This window comes from Poecile atricapillus, chromosome 11 (assembly GCF_030490865.1).
Source record: "Poecile atricapillus isolate bPoeAtr1 chromosome 11, bPoeAtr1.hap1, whole genome shotgun sequence".
Lineage (NCBI taxonomy): Eukaryota > Metazoa > Chordata > Aves > Passeriformes > Paridae > Poecile > Poecile atricapillus.
Window position 1 is genome coordinate 12,845,561 of NC_081259.1, and position 14,690 is coordinate 12,860,250.

General features: G+C 36.1%; 1 protein-coding gene across 1 annotated transcript in view; it reads left to right on the top strand.

Moving 5' to 3' along the window:
• Window positions 1-14,690, top strand: part of UNC13C (unc-13 homolog C) — a 131,586-nt gene that overhangs the window by 72,581 nt on the left and 44,315 nt on the right. Inside the window, exons 18-19 of the mRNA XM_058846971.1 lie at window positions 3,029-3,162; window positions 9,289-9,374. Coding sequence (XP_058702954.1) covers window positions 3,029-3,162; window positions 9,289-9,374 — 220 coding nt within the window. The remainder of the gene's footprint in view (window positions 1-3,028; window positions 3,163-9,288; window positions 9,375-14,690) is intronic.

A 14,690-nucleotide genomic window follows, 5' to 3' on the forward strand; every position in this document is an offset into this window, starting at 1 on the left:
CTGCAACCTAAAATTCTCATAGATGCCTGCCACAGTATTCCTAGAAAATATGCTTCAGGTCTGATTGTGTGGGATTGTTGAATTTGGGGTGAAAATAGTGCAATGACTGTTAAAATTGAGGGCACTCGAACTGGAGTTTTTGGATGTTTGCCACTATAAATGCAACAAGTAAATCACAAAGTATGCTCAGCAGTCTCCAATTCCTCCTTTTATTACTCTCTATCTTTGTGTCAGGCAGACAATCACCATTAAAAAGCTAATGTCTTGCAGCAAAATATCACCCCTGAGGATATTTCCTGGGGTGAAGCATTGCAAATGCTAACAGTATGCAAAAATGTCATACTACAGTTCCACACTGGAATACAAAGAATGGCTTATGGCAAAAACCAGACTACCACAGACAGTAAAACATGATAGCTTGACAGTCTTACTGACGTGTATATTGCTATCCTCATTATTGGAGACAAAGCCCTATGATGTAGAACTATCAAATTCCTTATGCAGCACATGCAGCATTTTCTCTTTTTAATTAACAGTTGTCTGAATGAAGTGCTTAGCTGCCCTATGGAAAAAAAAAAAAAAGTCCTGGAGAAGTAGTTTAGGAAGCACTTTGATAGCTTTCTGACTCAATTTACAGATATGTCACTCTTTCTGTTTTCTTGAGAAAACAAATTTTGAAATCCTGGCTGGTGTTCACATTGACAGAAGTCCCTTCAATAATTCTTTTTACAGTCTTCTCCACTGAGTGACACCAATGAAATTCAGATCATACCATTCATGTTATCTGAAGAACTTCTGATCAGTACAAATAATTGATTTTTAGGGTCTCCTCTATCTTCACTTGTGCCAGTGTGGCACTAATTAGATATATCAGCTATTTAATTTATGTTTTCACACTGACAGTTTCTTTTAAATGGGTACAATGAGAGTGAAAAAAAAATATCTAGATTGAAATCAAATTTCCACCACTGTTTTCCCTCATGGTAACAGCACTGCACCAAGCCTGCCAGAGTTGGGGTAGCATTTGGAAAATACTGCCAAACACACAGTGTGGTTTTGGGCATTGCACTGTGCAGGACTCCAAGAGTTGGACTCTGACCCCTTACAACTCAGAGCATTCCATAATTCTATAATGCTGCTACAAAGGTATCTGATGTGCATAAATCAAATAACAGTGCTGACAATAATAAGATAAAAGAGCTTGAAGGATTCTGATCATTTGTAACACCCCAGGTAGATTTTAGGATCAAGAATGGAAATAACATTTCCAGAGATGGGCAAAGAATGCCCTTTCATTTCAGGGCACAAAACTACATCTGTAATGTGAGACTTTTTATAAAATACCTTCTCTGGGACTTTTGAAAAGGTCATACAGATTTTAAGTCTTTTCCAGAGAATTTTTGTAGAAAGGACCTTATTGTGCAACTATTACTTTGTAAATTAGTTACTTTTGCTATCTTTGTTAAAGAACAGAATTTCACATTGAAAAAGCTGTCTCAGCTGTATGTCACTTGCCGTGAAATACAGTTCTTGGATAAGATGTGGAACTACATATGAAGTGGCTTTGTCTTCTGCAGCTACCTTTCACTTGGTCTGATTTAACAAGCTTCTAAGAAAAAAATGGTCTATTAAACATACATCCTTAGTATAGAAACAAGACCTTTTTAGTAAAAATACAAAGTATTATATTATAATATAGGGGATTGTATTATATATACATATATATATGTAGGGACAGCCTATATTAGGGAAAACCCTTGTGAGTGACATTAATGCTCTAATGTTCATTTCCACATTGAAAAGCTCTCTCATTTGCATGCACAGTTGTTAATTGTTGGTGACACCAGATCCACCATCCTTTGACCTGCTCCTGAGCTTTATTTCTATTGCTTTAGACTCTGAGGAGGTACCCTTTGTAGCTTAACTGAGTATGTAGCAGTGTGATTAATGATACTTGTCTAAAATATTCCACAGTAGCCACAAAGTGAGTTTCAAATAGGTGGTGTTGAAATTCCCTTTCTGCCATTCTAAATGCTATTCATAGATAAAAGCTAATTGAGGTTAAAATAACATTTAATTAATTCACTGTGACACTAATACAGTGTTAGGCATATTCAAAAAGATACCAAGTCCACTGAAGTGGTCATAGTTGGACTAGGAGTGAGAAATACAGGAAACACATGTTTAAACTTGCAGGATCTCAGGCTTGTTTGTTTTCTGACTTACCAGCTGAGACCCTTTCCAATCTTACACAGCAGTGTGAAAGAGCATGTGTAGATCTAGCTTCAGCAGATATAGCTCTGTGTGCCAGAAATTATTTGTGTATATGTCAACAGAGAATTAAAAATACTCTTTTCATACTTGGGTCCCTACAATGGAGTTATTTATTGGACATTGATAAGGAATCTGATCCTTCTGCCAAGCAAAGGAATGCAAAATACTTTTGCCTAGGAAATTGTAGGCTAAGAATTCATAAATAAAAACTGTAGAGACAAAGTCTGTCTGTAAATGCACATTTTAGTGAAATTAAAGAATGTAAAATTCTCAATAAAATAAAGGGAAATTCAACTGCTTCTTCATTTAGACCACGCATCATAAGCAGCTGTTAGACTGAATACCTTCAGCATATAATTCAAAACACAACATTAAACACTCCTCAGCATTGATTTTTTTCAGTCTTTATTGTGCTGGGAATAAAAGTTCTACTTCAACAGGTAATTATACCTGTTCTGAGTCTCAGCACAGCAAATAATTTAATAATATATCCAATTATAGTGTGAGCATGCACTAAAAACCAAGTCTCTATTGATCTGCTTTGCTGACATGACAATCTTTGCACTATGGTTCTTTGTATTTGTGCACAGCCAAGTACAGTTTTTCATATGTTCTGCTCTGTTGCTTAGCCAGTCTTCTTATTAAGAATCCAAGAATTCGTAATATGTCACTCTTCCCAATCAAGGAATAATCTATCGGTTGAAGTCCTGTAGTATTTTATCTAATAAAAATATATTCAATCTTGTTTTAACAGAGTAAGAAACAAGAAGTTCCTAAAGAAGAACAGGGACCAACAACAAAGAATTTGGATTTCTGGGCACAGCTGATTACTCTGATGGTCACCATTATAGATGAAGATAAAACAGCATATACACCAATCTTGAACCAGTAAGTAATTACTTTCTCTATAAAAACTAAGAATCATTTATTAATTAAAAATACAGAGAAGAAATACATCTGAATTAGAAGTTGTATTTTAAATAGAAGCCAGGTAGAATTTTTTATACAGAATGTAGTATTGACATAGTTTGATAAAATCTTAGTGGTCTGAAAATGGAAAGAAAATCTTTTGGTTTAGGAACATTAAAGACAGGTGGTATAGGAGTCATCTCAAAACTTTAAGTGGCAAAATATTCTACAAGAGAAATAAATGGATAGAAGGGAAACATGAGTGACATTTCAGTGAAGGGAATTTTCAGTGTGATGGTATTGATGGTATGAGAGTGTTGTGGCACACAGGATGTTCCAATCATGCTGAAACTCTTTTAGGTATGATTTTTAGGCATGTAATTGTAAAAAACAAAGAACTCCACAAAAAAGATCCTCTCTGAATTTATAATTGGCTGGCGAGACTGACCTGGAAATGTATGAAGTGGAGAGCACTATCCTGGAGATGGAAGTTGACTTCTCAGAACTGAAGATGTAGCAGATGAGGGAGGTACAATCAATAACCAAGACAAGTCAAATAACTTAAGGTAGATACATGAGTAGAAAGGAGATAAACAATCAATAAATACAGAAAAAAGAGGCAGTGCTGGGGTTTGAACACTAAATGTATAGAAAGAGTGCAAAGGAACATGTTTCACATATTACAGCTGGAGAAACAGCCCTCACTCTAATTGAAATGTGACGTGATGAGGCCCTGGGGAAATGTTCTAGCTCTTTGGAGCCATTTTACAGAGAGACTGCAGAAAATCTGGGCATAGTCTGGCTGAGATGATTTATGCAAATGTTAACATTGAAACCTACGTCTGTATTATGACTAAACAATTAATAGAGGTTTCTGCAATTGCATTTAATTGAATGCTCTAAAGGGGAGCAGGAACAATCTGTTCTTTTTAGCCACAATAGGGTAGATACTAGAAGGCACCCTGTACATTGTTGATAAAAGAAAGGTACCATTCTATTTATTTAACCACAGTAAAAGTGACAAAGAAACTTCCTGATGATAACCAGAAGGTCAAAGATATTTCATTGACTTCTGACTCCTTCCTTTACTTGAAATAAATAAAGTATTGTTTCAGTCCTGGATAATATGCATTTCTTTGTTCAATTGTCTCTCGCACTGATCTTATTGAGGAATAAGTTCTTACCTTGTAGATGAAAGAAAATACTTTTCCTGTTTACTCCATTTTTATGACATAGTGTTGAGTTTCTCCATTAATGAAAGCTCAACCTTTTGTCTGACTGGCTGTATAAATAATACAGTCATTATAAAATACCTAACTGAGACAAATACATATATGTGATTCATTTCAGTCTCTTCATTGAATTTAAACAAGTGTAATTGCAGGTTAATTATCCTAAAAAATTTTCTAGCTGTATTTTTATACAAATGTGAGGGAGAAAGTAAAGGCATAAAGAATAGAGTTGTTTTAAGGGGATTAGTGTGTTCCCTAAAGTACAAATGAATGATTGTTTAAGATGTGAAAAGAGAATCAGGAGTGGACGGAATTGGGACAGATCAAGGGAGTTTTTGTCTCTGCCTTCTCTCTGGCTTTTGCTGTTGTTTTTTGTAAATGAAAGAGTGAACACAGGGAATAACATATCTTGTAGATGTAGGAGACATCAGAAGTAAAAGATGAAGAGGCTGTGTGTGGAAAAAAACTTGAAAAATTGTTCCAAGTTTCTTTGGATACCCATTTTTTTTAAAAATAAAAGCTTCTCCTAACACAAAAGTAGCATGTAAAAACTGGTGAGAAAAAAATAAGACATCCTCCTCTCCCCTGCTTACCCCAGAAAAGAAAATGGGTTAAAATGGATGAATGGGAAATAAAAGTTGAATACACAAGAATACTGCAAAAATATGACTCCTTATTAGAAATGTATGGCCATGCAGTGTCTCAGTGGACTATTCAGGCCCACATCCATTGGAATCTTGTTTTAGAAATGAGGTGGCTGAAGATCCCCAGGAGAGCATTCTGATAAAAGTTTTCACAATTGTATAATATTGCTCAGAATTCTGCTCCTCAGCCAGTTTTGGAAAACCTATTTTTATTTCTACCTTGGAGGCAAAAATTATGCTGTGATGGAGTAGTTTGAACTGCATCAAATTATCAGTCCAGATGAAACATGACATGATGGCCTCAGCAAGACTGTAGCCACTGACAGACCATACCAGACCACACAGTGGGAGTGTGGGGGCAACCTGCCGTTCTTACATGACATGAGAAACCTGACAAACTTGAGGGAAAAACATGGCCTGGTATTTAAGTTGTAAAATCCTCATTCTAGTGGTTAAACAATGTAAAATGTGTTTGAAACTTGATTCACAGGCAAATCCAGGGCTTCCTGGCACTTCTAAACTTGCATTTTATGTGGTGTGTAACAGGAGAAATTACTTTCAAAGCAAAATATCTATTCTAAAAAAAAAGGGAATATCAAATTAAGAAAAAAAATCTTCAACTCAAATATACTTCAGGCCACTGCACTTTTTTATTTTTTTATTTTGCACATATACTCAGAACAGTCAAGTTGTCACTGTAGTATAAATTTAAGAAACAAGAAAACTCTGGTGGGAGTTTTAAATTTGTTCTTTACTGATCCTTAGATCATTGCAATGTTAGGATCTGTTTTCTCTGGGATCACATTGTATGGGAAGGATCAACACATGAAATCTGCAGGAGCAGATTTCCTCATGCTTCAGGAGCTAAGATGTTTAATAACTCTGAAAAGTTGCAGATAGTAACTTGTATTGTAGAAACACCATAACTGTAACCTACATGTCAGTGAGTTATGAAACAGGTCAGTGGAAAAAATAAATTATGGAAGGAAGTGAAAAAATCAGAGTACACTGTATCATGAATTGGACTATGTCAGCCTAACTTTAGAATGTTTATTTCATAATGGAAGGTGTATCTGATAGGTTTTGTGTCTTGATCAGATACTCCCTATTATCAATTACCCTTTATTCTGTGGAGCATATGAATATCACTTCTTTATTGAACTTGTGAACATTATCCAGTGTAACAAAGCTGTTCTCATTCTTTCACCATACCCACTGTAGCTTCTGATGTAACAATGTGCAGACAGACACTGCTTAGTTATATAGACTATATACAGTATCTGTCTTGCTCATTACTTCTTCTTCAGGGAAAGGAGTGTTAAAAATAAAGCTTTGGATAGATGAGGATAGAGCAGAAAATGTAAGAATAAATTAGCTCTTTGCTCACAGTTTAGATAGAATACACGTTTTACAAAATCAAATAGAACTTTTTTCTTAAGGGTTAATGAAGCAGTGGCCGTGGCCAGCACTCCACAGATGGTGAGATCTACCCTCATGCTGCATGCACAGCACAAAACTGAATGTATTCACCCCCTAGGACTGGTGAGATTTAGCACCTGGATGAGATTAAAGCCACCAAGTATGGAAAATGAGCTATTCTGAGAAAGTGCATCTGAGGTTCAGAGACTGATATTCTCAAAATGTATCAGACTGGAAATTTGGCAGCACAAATTAAGAAAAAGCATTTTTAATTGTCATGATAGAATTTTCTGACTTTAGGGTTGAACTAGAGACATGCAGCACTGTCTGGGATAAATGCTTTTGGGGGTTATATGTTTTGCTTATACATTCATTATTTTAATTTTGTTTTAAGGTGAGTTCAATTTCCTTCCATTGATCTGTGGTTTTATATATGGCCCTTCATTAGAACTAGCCAATGAGAACTGTTTTCACTAAATTTTTGCTTAATTAAAATCAATGGAGAGAACACATAAGTGGCTGTCATGTACATGTAATTTAGTATTTTTGTAAATACCTGGATATGGTCATGTATGGGCAATATAACTGTTCTGGATAAACTGAGATTTAATATAATTCTAAGAATGACATAGAAATTGGGAAAATTATGGTCTATGGGTCAGAAATAACTGTAGCAAGAGCAAGCTAAATGACTGACAGAGCACTGCTGGTTGTCCTTTTTCTTCACTGAGAAATGTGAAAATACATGGCTTTTACAAAGATTAGAAAATGTAATGTGTAGAGATTTGCTTGGGAAATGTCTCTGATATTTTGGTCCTTAGGGATCAAAATCTGAAGTAGTTTCAAAAAGTTTTCTTACCTACAGATAAGGTGATAAATTACCATGCTTATCTAGATTCTTTAGTATTTGACCTTTGATTATCCCTTTAATAAGACAGCTGCTTCTGTTACCATTTATCTTTAGCATGTAGTTTCTTCTTTCTTACTAAATATTAGTTAATACAAAACCAACACAAACGTGTTGTGTGCTTCTGTTGTGTATTAGCTGTGTATTCTCACATACATTAAACTGCAGGGATACCTCTGGTACTTCCTCATGCCCGTGGGTGACAGCTCTGCAATGCCCACCAGTCTGTTAGAACTATAAAAGCTATCATTTTTTTACTTCACCTGAACTTCACCAGGTGGGATGTGTTGAACTAATTTAAACAACATTGATAATTGCAGTTTGTGTGTGCATGTGCTTTCACAAGTTAAAATGCATAGACAAATCTATTTATCCCTAATCAAAAGTGCACTTTTATCAGACCCAGCCTTGCCTTGTGGCCAGCCTTGTAATATGCTCAAAAGACAGTGTCAATATTAAATCAGCTGTTAAATACTTCCTCAGAGCAACACTATCAAAGTTCAAGTCTGGTGCTAAGAGAGAACTCAGGACTGGAGCTAAAGAAATTAAGACAGCTGAAATACATTTCAGCTTTTGAACAGAAATTAATTTTGTGTTAACAGAATTAATATGAAGTTCTTTAATTGAGCAGTCATTAGCATAAAGAGAGCTCAGTGAACTGAGCCAGCAACTGCTTCCTATTAAAGTGGCAGAACTAATGAGCTGTTGAAGTACTTTTTCTTTGCAGATATGGTCAGGGTCAAATAGGTCTCTAAAAGTAATACATTACTTAAATCATACTGCTACCACTTTAAAGTTGCACATAATTCTCATTCTTTCTATGTCAACAGGACCTTTAAAAATTCTTACATTTTTACAGAATTTTTTACAGAATATTTTCTGAATTTGATTAGTGCTTTACTAAAAGGTCAAAATACTTTGGACCCAATTCTCTGCTAGTATAAAGTGTAATAACCTCAACACAAAAGCCACACATTTCTGTGTATTTCCCCATTAATATATTCCCTTATTTTATGTATTCTTGGTGAACTGTGGGTGTGTTTGTGTGGCTCTCACTGTTTCCCCCTGTGCTATAAACAACTGCTTTACCCCACTGGGAGATTCTGTGTTCTACTTTCTGCTCTTCATCTGCCTTACCTGCCAGGCTCTGCCTCTGTGTCCTGAGAATGGCTCATATTAATGTCAGTTCCACAGCTGCATTTAATACAGCTCTTTTTATATGAGAAAAAAATGTGACATGGTGTTAATCACTAAAATGCCAGCTTTTGTTAGTTGCTAGCAGTGAAAATGGTAACTCAAAGATTGAGGCCTTTCTTTTGCATTGAGTAAGAAGCAGCTGGGATCTGTGAAAAATTTATGTAAAAATACTTAATTAATAACAGCAGAAAGTATCTAAAAAGAACTGTTTCTCAAAGATGATATGAATCATGAGACCAAAACTAAAATTTTGAATCAAAATATGCATTTCACTACTTGTTATATTCTTTATTATTTTATCCGTACATCCAAGTGGAAGTGTTCAGTGAATTGGATTTTATGAGATATAAACCAATAATATATCTTCACAGACAGCTTCCCTCTTTTCTAGTGTCACAAGGGAATTAAGGAAAACCTGTGGCTGCTAAACATCTGAGCCAACTGTTTCATGTTCTTTATAAGCCATCTGATTTATCTAAAGTTGAGGAATCATCTGCAAGATAAATGAATGTTTCTTGATTTAAAATATGATGGAAAAGAAAGTTTATATTTGAAGGTTGGATGGTTTATATAATTGTTACAAAACATAAAATACAGTAAGTGCATACTAGGGGAATTTTTTTATGGAAATATTTGCCTTTTTGTTGTGCAGCTGTAAGCATCATTCCTAGCAGCAGGTGAACTGATGTAATGTGATTGATTGCAGATTCCCTCAAGAGCTGAACATGGGAAAAATCAGTGCTGAAATCATGTGGACTCTGTTTGCCCAGGACATGAAATATGCTCTGGAAGGTAATTAGAATAAGCTATTAATTACACTAGTGAGTTCACCAAGACTGATTTCAACTGCAAGTGATACCTGGCATCAGATTTCTGTGTGTGGTAAGAGCTTTCTGGTGTACTTGCTTAAGATGCTTTGTAAATTAGTGAAAAAGAAGGGTTATAAGGAATCAGAACATTGCACTGTGAATATATGACAAAGTTATCTGTGAAAGAACAACACAAAATAATTGTGACTTGAAATGCTGCTTCTTAGATGTGATAAAAATCTTCAGTGTCCAAAGAGACACACATGTGCTTGCTAGAGAGCATTGCAGACACTCCAATTTTTCTCACTAGCTGAAAATTGCTAACTTGCCCATAAGGAACATTTGCAGAAAGAAATTATGGAGAAAGCACAGTCTTTTAATTAAATCTTTTTGTGTTCAAAAGGCAGGATGTATTCATTCTAGTTCCAGGAGAATCAAATGCAGTTTCATTTTATCTCTAAAGATATTGTGGTTAACCATTGTTAAAATACATGGGTTTTTTTTTTCATATAGCAGATTGTCTCCATCTAATGACTTCAAACACACAATAAAATATGGTTATTGCAGCAAACCAAGTAAAAATACCTGGCATAACTGGCATTGTCTTTAGTCAAGTCTGCTACTAATTACAGAGCAAATCTGCAAAGGGTGAGAAAAAACATATGAGGTTGGATTTAAAAAACAATGCAGTTTAACAGGCATAAAGGAAGATTAAAAAACCCAAATATTTGAAGATTCACTTCTATATTATTCTCTCTGGAATGTCTAATGCGATAATATAGGTGTGGTGGTGCTTTGATGACATAGCAGATTTTTATGATGATAAAGAGAAAAATGAGTGCCTAGAGTGGCTATTGTTGGAAGAACGGTTTTGTCCATCTGCTGTTGTGTTACTCTGTTTTGTTAATTATGTTATTTGAATGTGGAACTTCCATATTAAGCACAGCAGAGGAAAAAGAGGAGGGAGGAAGGAAAGTAATTAAAATACAACAATAGAAGGCATGACACGTCTTAGATGTGGTAAGAAACTATTGTTTCAAAGTGTTGTTCTGTAGTCATGTCAGTGAATCAGAAGTACAAATCTGAGAAGGAAATCATCCTTTGAGTGATCAGTGAAGGTGAAAGCTTCCAAGAGCTGAGAAACATGAAGACCAAGTGAAAGTCACTGATTAAAGCATATTACTGGTTCCACTAGTGAAACAACCTATCTGGAGAGGCTGTCAGTCAGGAACAGCTATCTGAAAACTGCTGTTCAGTAACTCAGCATTGTGATTCCCTTACAGATAGCACAGATTACTGAGGATTTCTAATATCTAGTTGCTATTTCTAATAGCCAGTTGCCATGACTTCATAACCTTGGGTATGGAATTATAGTCTGCACACAGACATCCCTGAGCTCATAGTACTTTAGCCATGGAACTATAAACATTCTTCAACAAAATAATTCACAAAACATCACTCACACTATTTGCTCATTAGAGCACACTGATTACTCAAAAGGCAGCTTCAGATCAAGCTGTAGTTTGTTTGTTGTAAAGAATAGAACAAGAAGTTCTTAAGAAAGAGTTAATTATAAAATATATGAAGTGTGGTTGTTTGGACTGAATCAGGACTTAAAAATAAATATTAATGTTAATATTAATCCTAATTCTTCAGAGAGAGATGTAGAAGGCATTTGATTTATGTTCCAGACCAGTCCCTGAATGTGGTGTCATTTCTGTGTTGCTGTGGATACTGACGTTCTGAGGAAAGGAAATGCCATTGTTGGCATTAGGAATTCTAAACTGCTCCCAGAAACATTAGTGAAATAGTTCCTGCATATAAATAATAATTAAGGGAAATTGAAATTAGTGTAAGTTGTTCTTTTGAAATCAGCATAAATTATTATAAATATACACAATTTCACATTCTATGATCTCATTCCTAAATAGGAACCTCAATAAATCTAGTCACAAAATACAGATCAGTATACTGTCCCTCCACCCAGCTTTGCTGGGAATTGAATTATTCATTTTTTCCATAGATATTCTGCAAACTGGGTTTAACTCACTTGTTGATGGCAATAATATTTTTTTCTTTAAATTCTATAAGATTAGAAGCAAGCTCTTAAATACATTCACAGTTGGTCCTCATGGTTTTAATGGAGTTCATTAAAATGCATTGCATTCTGCTATGCCACTCTCGCCTTCCAAGTTATTAACATAGGCTACCATCTGTTCATACCTAGTGTCCAGGGCTGTGATTGCAATCTTTCCCTACTCTAATTTAGTGTTAATCTCCTGAAGCAGCATCTTTTGTGTTACAAAGTTGATTCCTTTCTGCATCCAATCAAGAAGCACCGAACTGGTCCAGCATTGTTTGCAAAAGGATTGCTCATGTGATGAAAAAGATTACATTAGCTCAACTCAGATCCTGTTTCCAGTTCTACCCACTTTATGTATTCACAAATATATCCAGCCACACCCATCAGTTTAAATTCAGGAAATAAGACAGCAAACATTGGAGTATCTTCTTTCCATTCCTTTTTCCTGAGCACAGGTCAGAATGGCTGTTATGGCTTTCTCCATACAGCAGAATCCCCCCTGGATCTGCTCATGGGGAGTGTGCACTGCAGATCTGCTGCTCTCCAGCAGTGCCCTCTGCCCACCTCCTCTTGCAGAACAAGCCAGCAGCCCTGGGAGGGGCACCAGCCAGCACCACACACCCTCTGCTTCTCTTCTCCCTTGCTCCTTGCCAGGACACTCCAGCAAGGAGGCTGCTGCTGTGGCATGGAGAAGTCAGAGGGGACAGCAGCTGCCATGGCAGTGGTCTTTGGCTAAAGGGCAAAGCCATGTCTCTGAGAGTACCAAGGCAGTAAATTGGCTTTGGGGGAACAGCTCGGTATTTTGGTGAGGGAGGAAAGGACATCCCAAAGCACAGTTCAGGTCTGCACAGCTGCCAGGATCAGGGCTGCACTGTGCCAAGCTGACATGCCTTGGTAACAAAACTGTACTAAAATCTGGTATGGAGTTCATAATTTCATTCTTGATTTTCTTCCAGTTGAAGTTAATTCAAATGTTTAGCCTTTGTGTAGTGTTAAAAGTTTTAGGCAGACTTTAACAAATTGAGTTCACACCAGTTATATTTCTTTTTTCTGGTCTAACAGATTATTTTCATGAATAGATTTTGCTTGAAGAAGGTATCACATGTTTCTCTTTGAGAATTGGCTTCATTAGATTTGGTCTCTTTGGGGTGTTTTTCTTTGCAGGTTATTCATGAAGCATCAGTGGTTTTCATGGTAGATTATAGATTGTTGTTTGGCGTTTAGTTTATACAAACATCCGATCTTATAGAATGTTAATATTTTTGTACTGTCTGATCCCCCAATTATTCCCTATTTATGCAGCAAACAAATGAGAACAGAGAGAGAATTTCACCAACAGTGCATATGATTTGTTACTGACTTTTTATGGTAGAAAATATTTTCCTTTACAAGTATGAAGATGCAAAGGTTAAAAGAGGATGAGAGAGTAATAAGCTGAAATTAGACATGCAATTGCAAAGTATCTTTTTTTTATTCTTTGTCCTCAGTGTCTTGTTTTAGATCTTTTGGATCTGTAACTTTTGAGTAGGTCATATCAGATGTCTGAAACTATCCGGTCTGTTAGAGAACATCTTATTTGCTGTTATTATAGTAATCTAATTCTGGTAGTGGCCCGAAGTCAAAACCAGAATCAGGCAAGAAATTAGTTGGCTGCTGTGTAAATACAGCAATAGACAATCTCCATCCTGCAGAGCTAGGATTCTAAAGGCCTTATAAAAATAGGAAAAGGAGGTAGTCATTCCACCATTTTATGAGTTTAATGTAGATTTGCTTTTCAAGTTTGCTGGTGTCTTCAGTGCTTAAGAAGATACTACTTTCCTGTTTCTCTGACAGATACTTCTTCTGTGACAGAAACTGATAAAGTGATTTGAAAGAGGAGCGGCAGGGAGTTGATGCTGAGCACAGAGACAGAATAGAAAAAAGCCAAAAAGGCTAATGCTGCCCAGAGAAAATCACGCCATTTGGTGGCAGATTTCAAGTCTATTTTCACTCCAAATTTACAATTTACAAAGTTCCCTTAGTTGGAATACAGTCTTGGTCTAGGGAAGGCTACAGAGGTGAGGGAAGGTAAGACTGAGGTTTTGTAAAGGACAAGAAGGCAGCATCTACAAGAAAGCAGGATGTCCTCACTAATATAAAACCTTCTTATTTTAGTCAGTCTCATTTCTGCATTGGCACTTTTCAACAAATGTATTCTATGCTTATCTTTTCAGACACCTGAGGAATTAAGAGTCCTCTATGGCAACTCAGAGAGTCTGTAAAGGCAAATGAAATGAGATTACAGTTGGAGTTAAACCTTCCTTTGGCAGATAAGATAGAATGCTGTTGCAATCAGAGGAAGAGGGGAGTTAGAAACGTTCTTTATTCACCTTAACAGACAAGGATGGTAGTAACAGCAGGTACACTCTGTATGTCCTGAGGGGCTGAGCTTTGTGAGTATGAGAATCCACCTGTTGAGGGCAAAGCAGAGCTCTCCAGGCTTGCCTTAAAAAGCACCACAGCCATGCCAAATGGCACTGTTTTGTTGGAGTTAATTAGACCCAGTAATTAAGACAGATGAAGTGGACAAAACTGCTCCCATGGGGCTGAGTTAATACTTCTTCATGGATTCATATTGAGCTGTAGCACTGTGTTATCTAACTTGGAACGACCTCAGAATTCTCTGGTATGGCACAACCTTGCAGTTGGGACTATTACATCTAGAATTTCCTTGTTCTCTAACCCATTTTCTTGGATTTCACACATTGAACCATCATGAGAACACTGAGTAGTACCAAAGTACAAGTCTACAGTAATATTAGTAAGCTCAAGCTTCTCTGACTGTAGGTGTGTTCATGGTGCCAGATTTACTAGAAAAAATGTAGTGCATTAGTGAGTGTCTGACTTTATCTTAAATTGTCAAACAATACTAGCAGTGTATATTGTCCTATATATTTAATAGTGATAGCTCTGTCCTTATTTATTCTTTTTCTAACCAATTACTGTTGCTCTTGTTCTTAAACATTATTATTAACTCTTACTCAGGCAATCATTTATTGTAAAAAAATTGTGTATAAATTTTTCCTGATCATTGCCTAATTGTGACAAAGGCAATTTTTTTGTTAGTCCACTTATACTGGCACTGCCATGCTGGATAGGTTATGAGTGTAAATGGTGCTTTAAATGAACCCTACATTAATTAATAATTACAGGTTATTTATATATCACATGGCCCTA